Here is a 22,648-nt window from a genome sequence, read left to right on the forward strand (position 1 = left end):
TATTATCAGTGTTGTTCTTCCTCTTGTTCCCGGTATAGTTGTACTCTAACACAACCCTGTGTTGGGACAACAGTCTTGCTCACCATCCCCAGGGGATTTTAGCTTTTCCTCCTGGGTGGCATCCACTGTTCCGTGTGCCGGGACGGACCGAGCTCTGTGCCCGCAGCCGGGCTCACACTGACTGCAAAGCCCCAGCCGCCCGCAGGATCAGGCCCTCGGCAGCCAGACAGCTGCTCCTGGCACGGCAAGCGAGGCGGTGCCAGCCCCAAGTCCAGAGAAAGGCATCTCAAACTTCCCACTTCTATAGCTGGAAAATGGTTACGGATCCTGCTCATTTCTATATATACCTTTCCCTTGGCAACGACCAAAAAACGTGAGGAAGGAGCTGCTTCTCAGCTTGTGGTGTCGGTCACTCTCTTTCCAAATATAGAGAAGGAATGAGCCAGTGGGGTTGCAGGGGGGCCTATAAAAGCCCAGGCGGCGGCAGCCCCTCTGTAGCTCCCTCTCTCCTGGGCGGAGGTAAGTCACAGCGCCCCTCTCGTGTTTTCCGTCTCTGTGCTTCAGAGGACACCGGCTCGGTGGGGCCGGGCATGCGGTGCGTGGCCCTGCCTGGCTTTGGTAAGAATCGCTTCGATGGGAGGCTGGATCTCTCTGGCCCAAATGGCCATCCCCCTCTGCCTCCAGCACCCCACCGAGGTAGGGGTCCTTCAGGCCCTCCTGCCGCCTCCCCACGCTCCCCGTGACCTCATCTTTGGGTGCCCTCTTGGGTAGGATACGTCTGCGCACGCCGTGGACCGCAGCCTGTCCACCGTGGCCTGCTGTTCTCCCCTGGCCGCGTTGATCCCTGCAGAGGGCGGGGGAGGGGGGCACTGTGCCCCCCTCCCCTGCCCTCTCCTCCCCTCCCCCCCCGCCCCGGGCTGTGTGCCTGTCCGGCGCCCTGTCCTCTCAAGACCACACTGGCTCTGCAGCAATGACCACTGTCAGAGACATCTCTCCGTCCACCGCAGACTAGGAGACCTGACCCTGGCCGGAACCACAAGCTTCTTCTCAGGGATTCTGACCTCACTGCCCAGTACTGGGCAGTCCTGGGAGGCACTGCCGGTTGGAGCCAGATTTGGAGGCAGTTGGGATTTCCCTGCCTTAGTGGCTTCCCTGTGGGTGGTGTCCCATTTGCTCCTCCAGCTCGCATCTGGGGCAAGGCTGTTCTTAAGTGATCAGCCTTGGTCCTTATGTAGTTATCCCAGCAAGAGCTGCGCAAAGCTGAACCGGACACTCCCCCGTGTCCTGACTCTGCCTTTTGCGTATTGATTGCAGGTCTGATATTTCCACAGGTGCTGTTCTGTGCTGCCTTCCTGTGGGTGTGACCATTCAGGTGAGAAAGCTGCTCAGGTCCCTGGGCTGTTGGAAGTCTCCAGGTAATGCCAGGTTCCCCATTCTTCCCACCTCCCAGTGGCCTTGAGGGCACGGAGTCTAAGAGCTCAGACAAGCACAACTTAGGTGGAAGAGGAAACTTCCAGACCAATGCTGGCATCCGATGCTGCTTCTAGTCTGAGCCACTAAAGGAAGCCAAAGCAGGTTTCCTTGTGTGAGGAGGTAGCCACCTTGAACCTGAAGGGTCCAAAAATTCCTTAGCTATTTGCCCCTTAGCACACTCTCTTTGAAGAATGGTTATTTTTTTATGATGTTTACTTGTAAAGCTTTCCTCGGCAACCGCTGAGTTTTGCAGACCGGGAAAGTGAGGTCCCAGGAGCTGCACTCACCCCTGGGGGCCCTTCACTGTCAGATCCAAACCTTGGATCACCTGTGCTCTGTGCCCTTTGCACAGAAAAGCCACGGGGCAAATATGTGCACATGTGATTTCTGCAGCACTTGGGTCCCGCGGGTGGAGCCCCAGGGGATGGAGGGCGGCCCGGCTCCTGGACCTCTGCTCACGGGGTGCCGCGGGCAGGCGGAGCGGGCGGGGCGTCACCCGCCTGTCTGCCTTCCAGTGGCACCATGAGTAGCGACACTGAAATGGAAGTGTTCGGCATCGCCGCTCCTTTCCTCCGGAAGTCGGAAAAGGAGAGGATCGAGGCTCAGAACCAGCCCTTTGACGCCAAGACCTACTGCTTTGTGGTCGACTCAAAGGAGGAATACGCCAAGGGGAGAATTAAGAGTAGCCAGGATGGGAAGGTCACGGTGGAAACCGAGGACAACCGGGTAAGCCTCTCGCACGCCCTGTGCAGGCCCTCGGGGCCCTCTGTCTGCCTGGCAGGGTCCCCAAGTCTGTGCACCTGCCCACCCCTACCGCTTGCAGAGGCGGCTCTGGCACCTGGATGCCTTGCATGGCTTCCCTGCCTTGGCTTCCCAGGTGCCCTCGGAGACAGTGGAGTGAAAGCTGGACTCGGGTTGAAGGGTAGAAGGACAAGCCGGTGTGGCCGCTCTTTGCCAATGTTCATGTCACTTTTGGCATCGCAAGGGTGTGGGGCTTCCCAACAGTGAGAAGACATCCTTCAGTAGAATATTCCCCTTTGATAGCCTGGGTTTCCCTACTTCTTCTAGCAGTAGCCGTCTAGCTGAGGAAGTAAGGGAAAGTGAGTAAGGGATCCTAGTGGACCACAGACTCCACGTGAAATGGCAGCCTCCCCATTTCATGAAGGCCATGAGCAGCGTAGCCTACTACGTTCTGTCCCAGAACATGGTAGTGAAATCCTGGACTTCACTAGCTTCTGAAATCGAGACCAGAAGAATCTGGAAATGTTCTGAGAAAAGTTAAAAAAAATATTAAAAGAAGAAAAAGGAAAATCTGAAGGAGGAGGGCATAGTGTCACTGGGATGGGTGTGAAGAACGCAGGTAGTGAGATTCGCCCTTCGAGGCCATCACCCCCTGAGGCTCCCAGAGGGGGGCTCTCTGTACACGTCAGATGTCGGGGCTGAGAGTGGGTTTACAAAGCAGCAGGGAAGGGGGAACCCAGGCGGTCTAGACTCTTCACAAGAAGGGCTTGTTGCATGGGGCGGTTTAAGTGACTCCTGCTTGAAGGCAGGAGAAGGCAGGTTTCCCACCCGCCTTGCCCAGAGATGGGAGCGCTGTAGAGAGAAAAGGGTTAAATCCCTGAGTGACGGAGACCATCACACGCTCCCGGTGCCCCTGTGAGCTACCCTGGCCCCGTCTTCTTCCACTGTCCGAGGGTCCTTTTCCCCAGGGCTTGCCCCTTGGGATCCAGGCTCTTCGTGGGAGACAAAAAATGCCAAACAGGGGCAAGACACACAGAGGACACTAGGTAGTCACCGTACCTCTTCCAACTCAGACCCTGGTGGTCAAACCAGAGGACGTGTATGCGATGAACCCCCCCAAGTTCGACCGGATCGAGGACATGGCCATGCTGACCCACCTGAACGAGCCGGCCGTGCTGTACAACCTCAAAGACCGCTACACGTCCTGGATGATCTACGTCAGTGCCTAGGGTCCCTGGGGCGGTCGGTGCGGTGGGGTGGAGATGTGGGTGACCAGGGTGTGACAAAGCTGTTGAACAAAAGAGGGGAGACTGGAGGAAACAGAGGAGCGGGGGAGGAGACAGGCAGGGGGTGAGGGAGGAAGGGGGGATTAGGAGGAAGAGAGGCGGGAAGCAGGGAGCAGGGAGCAGGGCAGGAGAACCAGCCGAGGGCTGGGGCAGGGCAGGGTCGCTTGCTAGCCGCAGGAGGGCCGGTCGGTCCCCTCTGCGTCTCTGTGTCTCATCTCTAAAGAGAAACCCATCCCTCCTTTACGGGTTTAGTGTAAAGAGACAGAATGGCGGCAGAGGGCTTTACATGCGCACACGCGCGCACGCGGTTTTTCCACTCCCACAGACCTACTCGGGCCTCTTCTGCGTCACCGTGAACCCCTACAAGTGGCTGCCGGTGTACAACCCCGAGGTGGTGGAAGCCTACCGAGGCAAGAAGCGCCAGGAGGCCCCGCCCCACATCTTCTCCATCTCCGACAACGCCTATCAGTTCATGCTGACCGGTGAGTCTCTGGGAGGGGGCCTGCCGTGGAGGGGCCCCGCCGGGGCTCCGCACAAAGGGAGGAGGGGAGGGGTAGTTAGAGAGGGCTGGAAGAGGCCAGGTCTTTTAGGGACTTGCAGGCTCTGCTAGGAAGTTTGGATCGAACACAAGAATAGGTTAAACCGTATGAAACCGACATTTGGCGGGGGCGGGGGCGAGGATGAAGATTGACAATTTCACATAGTTCAGCCCAGAGGGATGACAAGCCGCTGGTTGGTTCAAAGCAGAGGCTTCACGTCTGAGTGTCGCTGTCAAGAAGGAGGCTCTTGGAGCCGCCCCCAGGACCACACAAAATGCTACAGGGAGGAAGCCGGGCGTAGCGAACCGCGACTGCTTGACAAGGGGCAGAGGGCTGGGGAGGCTCTTCATATTGCTGTCAACTCTGTTTCATTTTTTTCCTTTGGCAGATCGTGAGAACCAGTCCATTCTGATCACGTAAGTATTCAAGACCCAGAGCAGCTTCGTAGCTACGGCTCTTTGTCTCCAAGGCAGGAGGCAAAGGCACCGTTTGCTCTATTAATTAGAAAGTAGGGGCTCCTGGGTGGCTCAGTTGTTAGGCGTCTGCCTTCAGCTCAGGTCATGATCCCAGGGTCCTGGGATCGAGCCCCGCTTTGGGCTCCCTGCTCAGTGGGAAGCCTGCTTCTCCCTCTCTCGCTCCCCCTGCTTGTGTTCCCTCTCTCGCTGTCTCTCTCTCTCTCTGTCAAATAAATAAATAAATAAAATCTTTAAAAAAATAAAAAATGTACTTAGAGCAGGGGCGCCTGTGTGACTCCATTGGTGAAGCTTCCGACTCTTGATTGCGGCTCAGGTCCTGGTCTCAGGGTCATGAGATCAAGCCCCTCGTCGGGCTCCACACTCATCGGGGAGTCTGCTTGAGATTTTTCTCTCCCTCTCCCTCTGCCCCTCCTCCCCTTGCACTCTTTCTCTCTTTAAAAAAAAAAGAAAAGAAAAGTACTCAGAGCAGAGTCTGTGATGAAAAGACGGAGATGGGGATGCACACACAGGAGGGTATATATAAGGTCTCGAAAACTGGAATCATCCATCGTCAGGGCATCTCAGCTATGTTGAGGCTTCCCTTGCGCCTTGGCCTCTCCACATAGTTTCTCACATTTGTTTGGCAGGTGTGTGTCTGCTGTGGCTCGTATGTCCAGGCCTCTGTGTGACATCCTGGGGAGGCTGTTTATACTAACAGGACACATTTCTCTCTCCCTCTCTCTTTCGATCACTCCAAATAGCGGAGAATCCGGGGCAGGAAAGACTGTGAACACCAAACGGGTCATCCAGTACTTTGCAACAATTGCAGCCACTGGAGACCTCGCAAAAAAGAAGGACTCCAAAATGAAGGTATAGGGGAGGGAAAGGCTTACTGTGTTAACTTCACAGCGAGGGGCGAGGGCAGGCAAGGACTTGAAGTCCTAAGAGAGCCAGTTACTGCAGACAACCCAGGGTGTGGTTGATCTTCCAGGACCAGATCCTGTGACTTTCTAAAAAAGCAAGGCTCTAAGGCTTAACTAAGGAAGGTCATTTGGGGAAAAGCTCAGAGAGCTTGTTCTTTTAGGGCAGAACCACATGTACCGACTTAAGAGAATTGTAGCAATACTCGCTTTTCAAAACAGAGCGGTTACGACCCGTAAGAAATTAATGCAGACACCCGAACTCACTGGAGAGAAGCAAGGCATTTTGAAGCATTAAGGGAATTTTACATCAAGACACCCAAGTACGCCCATATGTCACAAAATAGCAGAAGCGTTTCAGCTGAGCCACGTGCAGGATTTGGTTGAGACTTGTCCTGGAAAGCCAGGGGGACGGAGACGGGCTCTGCCATGGGCTTCCAGGCAGCAAGGGCGGGTAGGCGGGCAGAGCTGGGGAGCATTCCCAGCATCACTTGCAGCTGCTTCCTCCCCTGACGTCTTGCCTTAGGGGACACTGGAAGACCAAATCATCAGTGCCAACCCATTGCTGGAGGCCTTCGGGAACGCCAAGACCGTGAGGAATGACAATTCCTCCCGCTTTGTGAGTCTAACTTCAGTTCCGCTGGGGTTTCTCGGGGCCTTCGGACAGGCGAGTTTCCTGTCCTCACGGAGGCTACAGAGGCTATGGGGCTGGGGGCAGGGGGGTGGGGGCTAGGGGGGTAGAAGGATGGGGGGTTGGGGAGGTGGGGGGGAGGGCATATAGCCAATGACAGAACGAAACTCAGCAGTGAGACAATTTCATGAAAAGCTCAATAAACAGGGAGTAACTGGGGACAGGGTCTCCTTTAGACAAGGTTGGCAGAAAAGGCATCGAGGGGGGCCGGCCTGTGAACCCCAAGATCTGTAGGATGAGGAGGGACAAAGGGAAGAGCAAGAGCACACTCTCCGAGGTGGGGAAGGGCCAGGTATAGTCAAGGGACCCACGAGAGTTTGCGCGGCGGCAGCAAGGTGGACAGGAGGTGGGTCCCACAAGGTGGGGGAAGAGGTAGACAGAGGTCTGGTCATGTAGGAGCATGGAGGCCATGAGAAGGGGGCTGGATTTTATTCCGGAAGCGCCTGAGGGATTCTGTAAGCTGGGAAATGATATGGTTTCATTTGCATCTTGAAAAAAGTCACTCTGGGCGCCTGGGTGGCTCAGTTGGTGAAGCGTCTGCCTTCGGCTCAGGTCATGATCTCGGGGTCCTGGGATAGAGCCCCGCATCGGGCTCCCTGCTCTGCGGGGGGCCTGCTTCTCCCTCTGCCCCTCCGCCTGTCTCTCATGAATAAATAAATAAAATCTTTAAAAAAAAAAAAAGAAAGAAAAAAGTCACTCTGTTACTTTACAACTGGATGGGGTCGGGGGTTTGGAGGAATTGTGGGGTGAAGGGCATGGAAGCAAGGGGACACATCACACTGGGCAGAGAATGGAGAAGAAGGAAGACACACTGAATTTTAGGTAGGGGAAGAAATCTGTTCACGTTGCCCAGGAGACTCGCGGGAACACCTGGAGCCACGTAGACACTGGTGTCCCTTTCCCCCCACAGGGCAAGTTCATCCGAATCCACTTTGGAACCACTGGGAAGCTGGCCTCTGCGGATATTGAAACTTGTAAGTCAACTACAGAGCAGATGGCGTCTTGGGGTGGGTGGGGCAGTCTGGAAAACAGTGCCGTATTCGTGTCCACAGATCTGCTGGAAAAATCAAGAGTGACCTTCCAGCTGAAGGCTGAGAGAAGCTACCACATCTTCTACCAAATCCTCTCCAACAAGAAGCCTGAGCTCATAGGTGAGGCATCTGGGCCCTGACGTCACCAGACCAAGGAGGGTTGCACCAGCCTATACATAGGTGACTCGGCAGCCAACGGAGGAAGTTTGTTTTAGAAGTGGGATGGGGCTATTTTTGACAGCGATGTGCCAGTTTGAAAGATACTGAATCCCCTGGGCAGGAAGGAGATTAAACCACAACCGAAAGCAGCAAGGGTTCGTGAAAACCTTCTGCACAACTAAGCGTTTAATTGTCCTTCAGCGCCCCCTGGTGTTCTAACGTAGGAAGCCGCCTCTCTCCAGACCAACTGCCCCTGGTCCCACACCCAACACGGGCCTATGTGCACGTCGTGTGCTTGCTCCACCTTCTGGTCCCAAAGCCTGGAAACAGGCTGCAGCCCTTCAACAGGTTTTGGAAAAGGCTATGATAATACCAAAGCACCTGTGCTTCCCCTCGGTGTGGGCTCCTCTCCTGACCCAGGCTCAGCTAGCTTCCCATATTAATTTCCCCAACCTACACTGATGTGCGCCATTCACGTGCAGAGCAAGAGAACCTAAATGTTCTCTCAGGGGCTCTTAATCCACATGGCACGGGCACGCTGCAGGAAAGCAATTTCTGACTCTCAATTCAATTTGGGCTCTAGTGGTGAAAGTCTCAGCCCAGAATCTAGGAGCTCAGATCGACTGGGTGGATGTTTGCTTTGCATCTGTGTGACCTCTTTATTTGAAATTTCTTGTTTCAGAGCTGCTGCTTATTACAACCAACCCTTACGACTACCCGTTCATCAGCCAGGGTGAAATCCTGGTGGCCAGCATTGACGATGCGGAGGAGCTGTTGGCTACGGACGTAAGTAGAATGAGGAGGAGGGTGTGGGGTGCTCCTCCTCCATCACTTAGGTCAACCGACTAACCTGCTGTTCTTTGGCTGTCAGAGTGCCATCGACATCCTGGGCTTCACCCCAGAAGAGAAGTCTGGGCTCTACAAGCTCACGGGGGCCGTGATGCATTATGGGAACATGAAGTTCAAGCAGAAGCAGCGGGAGGAGCAGGCCGAGCCAGACGGCACCGAAGGTACGAAATAACCACACCAGGCCACTCACCAGAGCTGGGTGACGGGTCAGTGGAGATCATTTGGTGCCTCTTTTGAAAGCAATGAACCCTCTCCTGGGCTCTGATGCCTACCGTTACCACCTCCATTTGCTGAATCACAGGGATGGGCCTGTTTCAAAGGCAATGAGACATGACCAGGGCTTTCTGGAACCCAGTCCTGCCTTCCCATGAAACCTACTGTATTCTCAGAGTGACTTAGCTTCCACTGGCCACATACAAGCATTTAAAGATAAGGGATGTAAAAAAACAGCCAAGACAAGCTTCGCCAAGCTTTGAAACATCTGCAGAATTTTTCAAAGTGGTTCTTCTACTTTGCCAAGTATCAGGAGTGCCTCTTTGTGATCGTTTTTCTTTTCCTGGCAGTGGCCGACAAAACAGCCTATCTGATGGGCCTGAACTCGTCAGACCTCCTGAAAGCTTTGTGCTTCCCCAGGGTGAAAGTCGGGAATGAGTATGTTACCAAAGGTCAAACCGTGGATCAGGTAAGCTCCTGCTTCGAGGCTGTGAGAGACGCAGGCTTCCGATGGCCACTGCCTTCCGACTCCTGTGATCTTTCCCCCAACAGGTTCACCATGCTGTGAATGCCCTTTCCAAATCAGTTTATGAAAAGCTGTTCTTGTGGATGGTCACTCGCATCAACCAACAACTGGATACAAAGCTGCCAAGACAACACTTCATCGGTGTTTTGGACATTGCCGGCTTTGAGATCTTTGAGGTCTGGGTTCCTTAGGTTCATGTTTTCATGTGGGGTGGGATTGGTCATCATGATCCCATAGGAAGATATCAAGGTGAGCATATGTCAGAGCATCACATCGTGTAGGAAACCGTAGGGCAGATAAGGTAGAAGAGAAACACCTTGCGGGGAGGGGGGTTGTATAATTTCAAGAGAGCAGAAGACTTGGGACAAGTGGAATTTTATAAAGGACATTGTTAAATGGATAAAAGAAAGCACTCAAATGCAATCACTGACATAGGTAGAGTCAGGCATATAGAGGATTTGATAAGCCAATCATGCGACCTTTACATAAATATCCTGCTGGTTCTGGGTTAGAAGTATGTAGCTGTTCTTGAGAGCATATATTTTGTGTCTACCAGACACAAGACATGCTGGCGAATGAAAGATGAGTTTGTAGTTCGTAGAGGGAAACGGAAGGTATATATGGTACACGGAAGAGTAACTATAAAATAAGGCGGACCATGGTTGGTGCACAGGAGAGATCCCGACCACAGGGACTCAGGAGACAGAGAAACACCTAGCTGGAAGTTCAGAGAAGTCTCCAAGGAAGAGATATGATCTGGGCTAGACGTTGAAGAATATGCCCATATCTGAAGGGCTAAATGAGCTGGCAAAGAGGTAAAGAGGAGGCAAGGTTGATGGATGTTTGATTTTGAAGGAAGTCGGACTTTGCATGTGAACACTCTATTTTGGTATTAGTATAACAGCCTGGAGCAGCTGTGCATCAACTTCACCAACGAGAAGCTGCAACAGTTCTTCAACCACCACATGTTCGTGCTGGAGCAGGAGGAGTACAAGAAGGAGGGCATCGAGTGGACCTTCATCGACTTCGGGATGGACCTGGCTGCCTGCATCGAGCTCATCGAGAAGGTCTTCTGATCTGTCCACTCAATAACATCTTCTCCTAAACTCTGTGGCTCATCCTACAGCTCATATTTACCCTATATGCATTTTGCTTTGCTTTAATCCAGCCCATGGGCATCTTCTCTATCCTGGAAGAGGAGTGCATGTTCCCCAAGGCCACAGACACTTCCTTCAAGAACAAGCTGTATGACCAGCACCTGGGCAAGTCCAGCAACTTCCAGAAGCCCAAGGTGGTCAAGGGCAGGGCTGAAGCGCACTTCTCACTGATCCACTACGCAGGCACCGTGGACTACAGTGTCTCGGGCTGGCTGGAGAAGAACAAGGACCCGCTGAATGAGACTGTGGTGGGGCTGTACCAGAAGTCCTCCAACAGGCTCCTGGCGCATCTCTATGCCACCTTCGCGACAGCAGACGGTAAAAGACTCCACAGACTGCCTTGTATTCATGCTCTCTCCTGCCACGCAGTTCACAGGCCCGAGAAACCCCAGGAGATCTGAAAACAGTGTGTGCCATCTTTGTCTTTCAGCTGACAGCGGAAAGAAGAAAGTTGCCAAGAAGAAGGGTTCTTCTTTCCAGACTGTCTCTGCCCTTTTCAGGGTAAGAAAAATACAGGTTTATTTGCTTGTAATTGGTTTAAGTGATCTCAAAATGAGCAATGTAGAGATTCTGACCTTGTTTTATTTAAGAATAGTAACATGGTCTTACTCTGGTCTTACTCTGGTCTTAATCTGCTGTTACTTGGTGAAGCTGAATGGCAGTATGATAAAATATACATATACGAATATATAATCATATAATATATAGTAACTATATAAATATATATAATATATAAACGAGATTTAACAAATGTTGGCCCAGAATTCAGTTATTTTGTACTGCTGGTAGTTGAGTTGGCTGGCCTGGGGGATGAGTCCTCAGCACAAACTTTCCCACTTGCCTGAGGGACCCGCGCAATAGCATCTCAAGCTCCCAGCAGAGCCAGACACATTTCTGGAATTGATTTCAGAGAGCATTTTGTACGTGGTTAGTCTCTGGCTCACCATGAAGCGAAAGACCATTATATCAGTTATGTGCCTATACCTCTAGTCACTGGGCTATTAAAAAAAAAAAAAAAGAGTTAAATAATTTCATTCTTTAGAATTCATGATACATTGAAAATATAGATCTCATTTTTCATCACAGTATATCTCCATCTTTGTAAAAGCCTACAGTAGACTGTCAAATTTCATCTTTTAGGAAAACCTGAACAAGCTGATGTCAAATTTAAGAACGACTCATCCTCACTTTGTGCGCTGTATAATTCCCAATGAGACCAAAACCCCAGGTAGGACCCCTGCTGATGCTTGCTGTAGATGGTGCTCAGTTTCTGCGAAATCCCTCGTGAAGCTGATGTCTCTCGCTTCTCTTCGCAGGGGCTATGGAACACAGCCTTGTCTTGCACCAGCTGCGGTGTAACGGTGTTCTGGAGGGCATCCGCATCTGCAGGAAGGGATTCCCAAACAGGATTCTCTATGGGGATTTTAAACAAAGGTGTGTTAGAAAAATGTTCTATATGCTTCTTGCTGTGGTGTGTAGATGCTGGAATTTGAGAGGGAGAAATACCGATATGAAAAGGCCCACTTCAACAGAGCAGTTGTAGACTTTCATGTCAAATGATTGACCTACCTCCCAACCAAGGTGTACATCTTTTTTCTTCCACGTTTTCTCAAGAGCATGTGTGATACATGATACAGCAGGAAAAGGCCTGCCCTAAGCTTCAGGAGGCTTGGATTCCAGGCCACCACCTAGCAGTATGACGATGGGCAAGTTTCCTTCCTTCTCTGGACCTTGGCCTTCTTGCCTGTCAGATAGAAGAGAGGCCTGAACTAGTTGGTCTCCAAGATTAACGTCTTTGCTAAAGGTCTACAATTGTTTCTGTGTCTACAATGGCAGATACCGAGTGCTGAATGCCAGTGCCATCCCTGAGGGACAGTTCATTGACAGCAAGAAAGCTTGTGAGAAGCTGTTGGCCTCCATCGACATTGACCACACTCAGTACAAATTTGGACATACCAAGGTAGTGCCTCGGTTCTGACAGATGCTGGCCCGCAGTCCCTTCTGGACTTCTCCATCACAGGGACTCATATCATCCTTCTCCCCTGGAAGGTGTTCTTCAAGGCTGGCTTGCTGGGAACCCTGGAGGAAATGAGGGATGACCGCCTGGCCAAACTGATCACCCGGACGCAAGCAGTGTGCAGAGGGTTCCTCATGCGTGTGGAATTCCAGAAGATGGTGCAGAGAAGGTTGAGCAGGGTCTCTGTTCAAACATGAGCTCTTTGGGGAGCATGGGGGGTCTTCTCCTGGAAAGAACTCATATTTTGTTTTCAGGGAGTCTATCTTCTGCATCCAGTACAACATCCGTGCCTTCATGAACGTCAAGCACTGGCCCTGGATGAAACTCTTCTTCAAGATCAAGCCTCTCCTCAAGAGCGCAGAGACTGAGAAGGAGATGGCTACCATGAAGGAAGAGTTTCAGAAAACCAAAGACGAGCTCGCCAAGTCAGAGGCAAAAAGGAAGGAACTGGAGGAAAAACTGGTGACTCTAGTACAAGAAAAGAATGACCTGCAGCTCCAAGTGCAAGCCGTATGTGTTTAGGATTGTTTACCTTTGCTTGTGGATTTCATTATTTAGAAAGACAGGAATTGGGGTGGGGATTTTTGCTTTGCTGTTGGGATGCTTCCTAAAGGACTTCATTTATACCAAGGTCCTGGAATGTCACAAACCTTATCTCATTAAAGGAAATCGTGTTTCTTCTTTTTTTGTTGTTGTTGTTTGTTTTAAAGGAAAGTGAAAACTTGTTGGATGCAGAGGAGAGGTGTGACCAGCTGATCAAAGCCAAATTCCAGCTGGAGGCCAAGATCAAGGAGGTGACTGAGAGAGCAGAGGATGAGGAGGAGATCAACGCCGAGCTGACGGCCAAGAAAAGAAAACTGGAGGACGAGTGTTCAGAGCTCAAGAAAGACATTGACGACCTTGAGCTGACCCTGGCCAAGGTTGAAAAGGAGAAGCATGCCACGGAGAACAAGGTACTCTCTCTGTGGGTCTCTCCAGTTTCATGTAGTCATTGCGAACCAGACTTTATTCCTTCTTATAATTTGCTTGTGTCCTCTTCTTAGGTTAAAAACCTTACTGAGGAACTTGCGGGGTTGGATGAAATCATCGCAAAGCTCACCAGGGAGAAGAAGGCCCTCCAAGAGGCCCACCAGCAGGCCCTGGATGACCTCCAAGCTGAAGAAGACAAAGTCAATTCTTTGAGCAAAATCAAGGGCAAACTGGAACAGCAAGTCGATGATGTAAGTAAATAATGCTAATGGGAGTCCTAGAACCCAGGGATGCTTGGGTGCAAAGAATTTGTTCTCAAAAGGATATGGTGCCCTTTTCAGCTGGAAAGCTCCCTAGAACAAGAAAAGAAGCTCCGTGTTGATCTGGAAAGGAACAAAAGGAAGCTTGAGGGAGACTTGAAGCTTGCCCAAGAATCCATATTAGATCTGGAGAATGACAAGCAGCAGCTGGATGAAAGGCTCAAGAAGTATGTCCTAAAGCCACTGATTTGAATCTTCTGAGTCTCTGGCTATTCTGTCTTCACAGTCTGCATTGCCCTTCACAGGAAAGATTTTGAATACAGTCAGCTGCAAAGCAAAGTGGAAGATGAGCAGACTCTAGGCCTCCAGTTTCAGAAGAAGATCAAAGAGCTACAGGTAGGAGGCATCCCGGATTTTTCTTTCATGTGAAGGTCACGCATGTGGGCTGGGTGCCATCTGCTGTAAGCCATTTTGAGCAAGTGGGCAGGAGCATGGGTCTGCCTGCCTCATCAATTTCCTTTCTCCTAGACTGACATAGCAACGGTGAACAATTTTTCCATAACTTAAAATACATAATGAAGGTATTGGGGGGTCAACATTTAGTTGAATGGACAACGTCCTAGGTTGGTCACTGCAGGGGTAATGACCATGTTGGGGCAGGGAAAATTCATAGTAAAGGAAATTAATGACAGTCCTATTCCCCTGGGAGAAGCCCAACCTTTGGTTTGTTTAATGAGAATGGAAACTAGCCTGCACTTGACGTTCAGAGTGAGTCACCCTGGGGACCTACTGCCCATGGGTGAATGGCCACCCTCCACAGGCTCGGATTGAGGAACTGGAAGAGGAGATTGAGGCAGAGCGGGCAACCCGTGCAAAGACAGAGAAACAGCGCAGCGACTATGCCCGGGAACTGGAGGAGCTGAGCGAGAGGTTGGAAGAGGCGGGAGGTGTCACCTCCACCCAGATTGAGCTGAACAAGAAGCGTGAGGCCGAGTTCCAGAAAATGCGCAGGGACCTGGAGGAGGCCACCTTACAGCACGAAGCTATGCTGGCCACCCTGCGGAAGAAGCACGCAGACAGTGTGGCAGAGCTCGGGGAACAGATAGACAACCTGCAGAGGGTCAAGCAGAAGCTGGAGAAAGAGAAGAGCGAGTTCAAGCTGGAGATAGACGATCTTTCTAGCAACGTGGAGAGCGTGTCGAAATCCAAGGTGCTCGGGCAGGATGGGACCCAGTGCTTTTGAGGAGAGACACCTCTGGGTCATTCCAGTCTGAATACGGCTAAAGTTCTCCCCCTTCTCAATCCTTTAGGCCAACCTGGAGAAAATATGCCGAACTCTGGAGGATCAGTTGAGCGAGGCCAGGGGCAAGAACGAGGAAATTCAGAGAAGCATGAGCGAGCTGGCGACACAGAAGTCCCGTCTGCAGACAGAGGCTGGTGAGCGATTGGATGGGAGGGGCCACACTTCGTGGTCGCCTCCAGGAGGATGGGGCCAGGTTGCAACTGGTCAACACCAAAGGGCAGCACTGTGTGGGGGAGAATCTCTAGGAAAGCATCTTTTCGGAGAGAAGCTATCAGAATAACTCAAGAAAGAGTTGTTCAAAATATCATGAAGGAGGGAACATTGAGAGTTCAGTAAAAACAGGAGCGAGAAAAGCAGATCGGAACAAGAGGGGAGTCAGAATATCACTTGGTTCAAGCTCTTTCAACATTAATAATACCTTGCATCAGAAAGAATCTAAATGGCAGAAATGATACTAGAAATGAATTCCCAAGGCTCTTCTATTTGTTGCTCCACACAAATTCAGATTTGTGGTCTGCAATCAAGTGTTTTAAGAAAAGAGATAAAGAAACACAGCCAATTTGTATAGGTTTCTGGTGTGTAGTAGAAATATAGGGGAACAAAGGGGCGCCTGGGTGTCTCAGTCGGTTAAGCCCCTGACCCTTGATTTTGGCTTAGGTCATGATCTCAGGGTTGTAGGATTGAGCCCCATGGCTGGAACCGTACTCAGTAGGGAGTCTGCTTCTCTCTCTCTCTCCCCCTCTGCCCCTCCCCCTGCTCACAGTGCTCGCTCTCTCTCTCTCAAACAAATAAATCTTAAAATATATAGGGAATATTATCTGGGGCTTTCACCTAGAAAACGTGGCCCTGCCCAGCCCTGGTCCTCCAGCCCATCATCCCAGGGAATCAATCAATCCTTTGCTGGCAGCCACAACCAAAACAGCAAAGAAAACAGGTTTAGTTGCCTCTTCTATAATCATCTTGGGGATTCACCTCTGGAGTCATAAGCTCTCTCCCTCCACCTTTTCCCTCTTACTTCTGCATGAGCATATAAACCTGAACCCACCACATTTACCCAAGAGTCTAACTTCAAATTACGAGCTATAAAGTCCTAAGGAAGGCACTATTTCTCTTAATGACAAATCAACAAGCAGCTGGACACACCAGCCCTGGAAGGTCTGATGGGCGTTTTTAGGTGGTAATGTTTAAACTTACAATTGTTCTCAATGGGTTTTACTGACCAAAGTCACTCCAAGCTTCTAGTAGTTTAGAACAATACCTTATGAGTTGAGTCTTTGGTTTCTTTTTCATGGATATCTCTCCTCTCCCCCAAGAAAGGACCACACCTCGTCATTTACTCTCTCCCCGGATCTTATCATGGGGCCTTACACACAGTAGGAACTTGATGAATGGATGAGTGCGTGAATAAAATGAAAATATTTCCTTCTGGACACAGGGGAGCTGAGTCGTCAACTGGAAGAAAAGGAAAGCATAGTGTCCCAACTTTCCAGGAGCAAGCAAGCGTTTACCCAGCAAATAGAAGAGCTCAAGAGGCAGTTAGAGGAAGAAAGCAAGGTAAGTCATTTGAGGAACTACTTTCCTGGTCTAACCTTCAATTACCACCTGCAAGAAAACAGGGCAACTTTATTCAGTAGGTGATGATAGCAGGAACACGCTTGGACTGTATCATGCAAATGACACCAAAACGCTCATCCACTGGGGGCTCTCCTCTTTCTGGACTCCCGCAGGCCAAGAACGCCCTGGCCCACGCCCTGCAGTCCGCCCGCCACGACTGTGACCTGCTGCGGGAACAGTATGAGGAGGAGCAGGAGGGCAAGGCCGAGCTGCAGAGGGCGCTGTCCAAGGCCAACAGCGAGGTGGCCCAGTGGAGGACCAAATACGAGACGGACGCCATCCAGCGCACGGAGGAGCTGGAGGAGGCCAAGTACGCTAGTCCATTTGCCGGTAGAAGAACGACAGGTCTCAGATGATGAGATGATAGAGGGCACTGGCTTTAGAGCTACTTGGGAATGGTTTTGTTATGTTACGAGGTGTTTTCTCACCTCATCTGTCTCTTAATGCAGTGCTGTGCGCGCCATGAGAGGGACCTGGCGTTACCACACTCCATTAAGACAAACAGCTTTGATCTCAGTTAGAGACAAAGCAGGTTATTGATCACTGGTTTTTAGCAGACAGGAAGTTCTCCTGGGCTTCAGAAAGCAAATGAGTGTTTGAGTCACACAGATGAGTGATTCCAACTTGATGAACAGTGGCGTTCAAGAGGATTGAGATTTGAATAGTGCCTGCTTCTCTTTCATATGCTTTAAGGAAAAAACTTGCGCAGCGCCTTCAAGATTCGGAGGAACAGGTGGAGGCAGTGAATGCTAAGTGTGCTTCCTTGGAGAAGACCAAGCAGAGGCTGCAAGGGGAGGTCGAGGATCTGATGGTTGATGTTGAAAGAGCCAACTCTCTGGCTGCTGCTCTGGACAAGAAGCAGAGGAACTTTGACAAGGTGTGGGGTCAGGTCCATGCAAGCTCACTGGGGCTCCCCAGGAGTCATGGGAGGAGGAGACTGGGTCCCAGTCCTGCCTCTGCCCCACCAGCCGTGTGGCCTTGGGCAAGTCCTGAGCTTCACTGGGCTGTTGTTTCCTCGGGTGTAAAATGAAACGGGTGTGGGTTGGGGATGGAGGTCCCCTTCAAGCATTGTCAGAGGAGACGAACCAATTGCTAGCATGTGTTCAGTTCCAAATATTTTTGTTCCCCCACACTACTGGGGGCCTGTCTGGTGGCTAACATGTGGGAATCTAACTCGAGTCCCATGGGGAGGCTCTCTGAAAGCCTCCCTTTTAGTACATTAAGGTTGATTTAAACCCAAGTTTTAAGGAAATATTTAGAAGTGCAGGGCCATTCTCATATTAAGAAAAGGGCAGTTAAGCCCAGAGACTACCTTCTCAGAGGATCCACGAGGTTTTTAGAGATGGCAACTGTTGCTGATATGTTACTGATCTTGAGCTCCTCAAATCATCAAGATCAAGGTGCCAGGCAAGAGCCACTGCCGAGGGAACCCCCAATTCTAGGAGTATTTCCGTTAATGCTTATGCTTAGTTAGGAGCTTAGAGCAGAGCTAATCAAAGGCACACCTCTCATGCCCGTGTTCCAGGTGCTGGCCGAATGGAAAACCAAGTGTGAGGAGAGCCAGGCAGAGCTGGAGGCATCTCTGAAGGAGTCCCGCTCCTTGAGCACCGAGCTCTTCAAGCTGAAAAATGCCTACGAGGAAGCCTTAGATCAACTCGAAACTGTGAAACGAGAAAATAAGAATCTGGAGCGTAAGCAGTTTGCGACAGCCTGACGTCCCCCTTGGCACCGTTGGGCATGGCTTCGGGACGCCAATCCCCGCGCACGGCTCCGTCAGTGCATGCACGGAAGGTGCCCATCAGCCGAGGGGGGACTGCAGAGCCTCTGTCTAGACACAATCTTATCTCTAGGAAACAGCCACCTTAGAATGATGGGGAACTAGTTACAAAGCATTTGGTAGGTGTTTACCGTGCCTGGAAACCTGTGCAGAGGAGGTTTCCAAACTTATGTCTTTGCAGAGGAGATTGCAGATCTCACAGAACAAATTGCTGAGAATGGTAAAACCATCCATGAACTGGAGAAATCAAGAAAGCAGATCGAGCTGGAAAAGGCAGATATCCAGCTGGCTCTTGAGGAAGCAGAGGTGAGCAGAATGCAAGCAGGCATTGGCGGGAGGGGGGTTGGGCACTGCTCCCCCCCGCGACCCGGGTGGAGCTGCAGCCCGTTGGGGGAGTGAGGAGGGGTGCTGGCTGGCCTCCCTCTGTCTCCCTTCCTGCCTTCCCGTTTCTGTCAAGCCACAATCCCGGCTCCTTTCCTATCAAATGGCATGAAACAACACCTGTGGATTATCTTGGACTTAGTGGAGAAAAATCATTACATTAAAATAGGTCTAAAAATGATATTTTACTAAACCTTAGATGAACTTAAAGTATCTATAAGGTGCTGTATGCTCCTAAGCAATAGGATGATTTAAATATGATTATTGTTCGATAGTATAATAAAAAACAAACAGCAATGCAAGAGGGGTTATTTCTGCCCTGAAGTTAAGTAAGTTAGGGATTTAAAAAAAAAAAAGATCGTTTTGAGTATTGTGTAGTCACAGTCATGAATATCCCGCTGAAGCTTTATCACCACAGAGGGTGGTGGTGTAGCAGGTTCTGTCCCATTTCTGTTTTGCTTTTGTTCTCTAAAGGCCGCCCTTGAGCATGAAGAGGCCAAGATCCTCCGAATCCAGCTTGAACTGACCCAGGTGAAGTCAGAAATCGACAGAAAGATCGCCGAGAAGGACGAAGAGATCGAGCAGCTGAAGAGGAACTACCAGCGAACAGTAGAGACCATGCAGAGCGCCCTGGACGCCGAAGTGCGGAGCCGGAACGAGGCCATCAGGATCAAGAAGAAGATGGAAGGCGATCTGAATGAAATTGAGATCCAGCTGAGCCACGCCAACCGCCAGGCCGCGGAGACCCTTAAGCACCTCCGGAGTGTCCAGGGACAGCTGAAGGTTTGAGACGGCTCCTTGGCGGGAACACTCCAAGACGCAGACTCGCCTCATGGCCCTCCCGCCTCCACGCCAACTCGGCTTCTCCTTGCTTGCCTGGCTAGGACACCCAGCTACACCTGGACGACGCTCTCCGCGGCCAGGAGGACCTGAAGGAGCAGCTGGCCATCGTGGAGCGCAGAGCCAACCTGCTGCAGGCCGAGGTGGAGGAACTGCGGGCATCGCTGGAGCAGACGGAGAGGGCTCGGAAGCTGGCCGAGCAGGAGCTCCTGGATGCCAACGAGAGAGTGCAGTTGCTGCACACCCAGGTGAGCGGCGGGCAGGCAGGGGGGAGAGTCCCCAACCTGATGCACGCCCGGTAACACCGCTCCTCCGGCCCTAGAACACCAGCCTCATCCACACCAAGAAGAAGCTGGAGACGGACCTGACGCAGCTCCAGAGCGAGGTGGAAGATGCCAGCAGGGACGCAAGGAATGCCGAAGAGAAGGCAAAGAAGGCCATCACAGATGTAAGGCTTCCCTCCCACCCACCTCCCGTGCCTGTGTGGTGGCCGAATTCATACTGCATTGAAGCCCCTCCTTCTCCCGACCCTGAGAACGTGCCCCCTAGACAGGTCAGGGCCTCCCCGGGGGCACACGGCAGGTGCATTCTGCTCCCAAACTGCTATCCATCTCTCCTGCATTGGACTCAGCACGTCTCCTCCCGCACTTTAAAAGGCCAATATGATAAATAATGGAGCATAGGAAAAAAAAAAAAAAGACTGGAAAGGAGTATAGTCCGTTTCTAAGGCCCACAGAGAGGTATGCTCTTTTCTTCAACATCTGACTTATTGCAAACATGAAAATGAGACCCTTAGATGTCGATGTCTCACCCAATGTCACCTGGCGTGAAGCCGGCTTCCCCTCCCACCTGCACCTGACCCACCTGGGCCTGAGCAGCCTGGTCCCCACGGCCACAGCTCCCACAGAGCCACCTTGCCGCCTGGTGGGGACCACTGCAGCTCTTCTGCTCTCGCGTCTGCACGCCTGCCTCAATGCCCTGCCCGACTTCCCTTAACTCACTATCCCCAAACCTGCCCTGTGGGGTACCATCCGGTCTTCTCCAGGTCTTAGGTTCCTTTGAAAACATATTGGTGATAATGAAGAATTTCCTGGGGCTGTGGGGGTGGGGGTGGGGGCAGGTAAGGTCCCGGAGAGGCCAGTTTAAGAAGGGGAAGAAACCATTTTTTTTTTTTAAGATTTTTATTCATTTGACAGAGAGAGCCACAGCGATAGAGGGAACACAAGCAGGGGGAGCGGGAGAGAGAGAAGCAGGCTTCCCGCCGAGCAGGGAGCCCTTTGAGGGACTCGATCCCGGGACCCTGGGATCATGACCTCAGCCGAAGGCAGACACTTAACGACTGAGCCACCCAGGCGCCCCAAGAAACCATTCTCCATCCAGTCCCTGGACACTGCATTTCTTAGGTTCTGTTACGTACCCGGCGTAGCTCTTCTCGTGTTCCATTGTGGAAGGGTGGGCTCAGTCATTGCCTTCCCTGCTGTCCTTCTTCTCTAGCATGGCTCTGGTCCTCGGGGGGCCCAGGTTTTGACAGCTCCGAGGCACCTGATCTTTGTCTGCATTTACAGGCGGCCATGATGGCCGAGGAGCTGAAGAAGGAGCAGGACACCAGCGCCCACCTGGAGCGCATGAAGAAGAACATGGAGCAGACGGTGAAGGACCTGCAGCACCGTCTGGACGAGGCTGAGCAGCTGGCCCTGAAGGGCGGGAAGAAGCAGATCCAGAAGCTGGAGACGCGGGTACTGGCAGGATGAAGCCCCGGCATAAGCAGGGCCTCCGGCCTCAGCCGCTCCTTCTCCAGCCCCAGACCAACTTCCCAACTGTTTCCCCAGATCCGGGAGCTGGAGTTTGAGCTTGAAGGGGAGCAGAAGAAGAACACGGAGTCTGTCAAGGGCCTGAGGAAATATGAGCGGCGGGTCAAGGAGTTAACTTACCAGGTGAGAGAAAGAAAGCCCCGTAGGCATTTTCTCTGCAGAGCGCGAACACCGCCCTGGGTTTTCTCTCCAGAATCCTGGAAGAAACCCATGGCCCAGAAGACTGGCCAGACCTCGTGCAACTCTGCCCCCTCCTCTAGCTGCAGGCCGTGTTCTTGCTTTTAGAGTGAAGAGGACAGGAAGAACGTGCTGAGGTTACAGGACCTGGTGGATAAGCTTCAAGTGAAAGTCAAGTCCTACAAGAGGCAGGCTGAGGAGGCTGTAAGTCAGACAGCTAGGGATTTTTGAACAGCAGCCTGGGCTGTCCCTCACTGGGAGCTCTGAGACGGGTGCACGCTCCCCTTACCTGCCTGGCCTCTTTGGTTTTAGGACGAGCAAGCCAACGCTCACCTCACTAAATTCCGCAAAGCTCAGCATGAGCTCGAAGAGGCAGAAGAACGTGCTGATATTGCAGAATCTCAAGTCAATAAGCTTCGCGCTAAGACCCGCGACTTCACCTCCAGCAGGGTAGGTGGTTCCCGTGGGCACTAGAGGCCCCAGATGGAGAACAGCAGGTGCATGCCAGGGCTGTCGCTCCAGGGCCAGCTGGGAAGAGCCCACAGCGATGCAGACACCTTTGAGCTGGAAGGAACCTTGGAGATCCCCGTGCCCTAGGACTTGGTCAGTCTCAGGCTCAGGAAGGGAAGGGATTTGCTTCAAATCACTTAGCTGAGAAGAGCCCCACCAAAACGCAAGTTGCGATAAAGCAAACAACATCCTGAAAAGGAAGGCGCATTTTCCAGCTGCGATCGTTCCGGCGCCCTCTGCTGGCGCCAAGTCTTCAGTCACTGTCCGTGTAGGGAACGGAAAACCAGAGGTAGGAAGTCCCCGAGGGTGGGGCTTGCTCTCTGGGGGCCAGTTTCTCAGCCTCTGGGGTGACTCCCTCCACGTTTGCAATCGTGTATTCTCCTGAGGTCCAAAGAATATCCTGTGTCCTACTGAAAAGCACAAGCGAGCAACTCCCCGACGCTTGCAGGGACAGGGACAGGAGAAAATGGGTCTCTGCCATCTGACGTAACGAAAAACGCCTACTTTCTTTCCAGATGGTGGTCCATGAGAGTGAAGAGTGAGCGATCCTCTTCTGGAGCAGGACGGAAAATATGCAAAATGTATATTTTCATGGTTCCTGGCCATTTCTGCGAATTTCCATGTGGCCCCTTCACACGCATTAAACTTTGCTTCGTTTTCAACTCGAGGCTGTTTGACTATCTCGTTTCTCTTCCCTGCGTGGAAATGGCTCACCGCTCAGTGATTTTTGTGCCTAATGTTGAAATCTCCGTCCGCAGATGGCTTGATAAATTCCTCCAGTGTGTATATTTGGGGACAGGGAGAGAGTGCTTTTATTTATTTATTTTTAAAGGTTTTTTGTTTTTGTTTTTGTTTTGTTTAGAGAGAGAGACAGAGAGCAAGCGGGGAGGAGTAGAGGGCGAGGGAGAGAAAGAATCTTAAGCCGGGTCCACATTCAGCACAGAGCCCG

The 22,648-nt window shown here is 51.7% G+C and overlaps 1 protein-coding gene across 1 annotated transcript; it reads left to right on the forward strand.

Annotated features, from left to right (window-relative positions):
* Nucleotides 1–1,995: 1,995 nt before the first annotated feature.
* Nucleotides 1,996–22,241, forward strand: LOC114225355 (myosin-3). Its single transcript, XM_028124993.2, has 39 exons — nt 1,996–2,199; nt 3,288–3,431; nt 3,826–3,982; nt 4,428–4,455; nt 5,256–5,364; nt 5,941–6,033; nt 7,016–7,079; nt 7,158–7,256; nt 7,978–8,081; nt 8,167–8,305; nt 8,708–8,826; nt 8,910–9,059; nt 9,780–9,950; nt 10,052–10,358; nt 10,471–10,541; nt 11,181–11,268; nt 11,357–11,474; nt 11,877–12,000; nt 12,090–12,226; nt 12,312–12,567; nt 12,768–13,010; nt 13,101–13,277; nt 13,368–13,513; nt 13,592–13,682; nt 14,107–14,496; nt 14,597–14,723; nt 16,025–16,143; nt 16,317–16,513; nt 16,897–17,080; nt 17,729–17,894; nt 18,162–18,286; nt 18,836–19,144; nt 19,246–19,449; nt 19,524–19,649; nt 20,767–20,937; nt 21,031–21,135; nt 21,298–21,393; nt 21,502–21,639; nt 22,215–22,241. Exons 1-39 carry the CDS (start codon nt 1,996–1,998, stop codon nt 22,239–22,241), a joined length of 5,823 nt encoding a protein of 1,940 aa, XP_027980794.1.
* Nucleotides 22,242–22,648: the final 407 nt, after the last annotated feature.

This window comes from Eumetopias jubatus, unplaced genomic scaffold (genome assembly GCF_037043125.1).
Source record: "Eumetopias jubatus isolate StellerSeaLion01/CBP00866 unplaced genomic scaffold, mEumJub1_p1.0 scaffold_10, whole genome shotgun sequence".
NCBI classification, from domain to species: domain Eukaryota; kingdom Metazoa; phylum Chordata; class Mammalia; order Carnivora; family Otariidae; genus Eumetopias; species Eumetopias jubatus.

Coding starts and splice junctions, on each gene's coding strand:
- LOC114225355 (XM_028124993.2), top strand. CDS start 1,996: ATGAGTAGCGACACTGAAATGGAAGTGTTCGGCATCGCCGCTCCTTTC. Junction 9,951..10,051: donor GCATCGAGCTCATCGAGAAG/GTCTTCTGATCT, acceptor GCTTTAATCCAG/CCCATGGGCATCTTCTCTAT. Junction 13,514..13,591: donor CTGGATGAAAGGCTCAAGAA/GTATGTCCTAAA, acceptor TGCCCTTCACAG/GAAAGATTTTGAATACAGTC.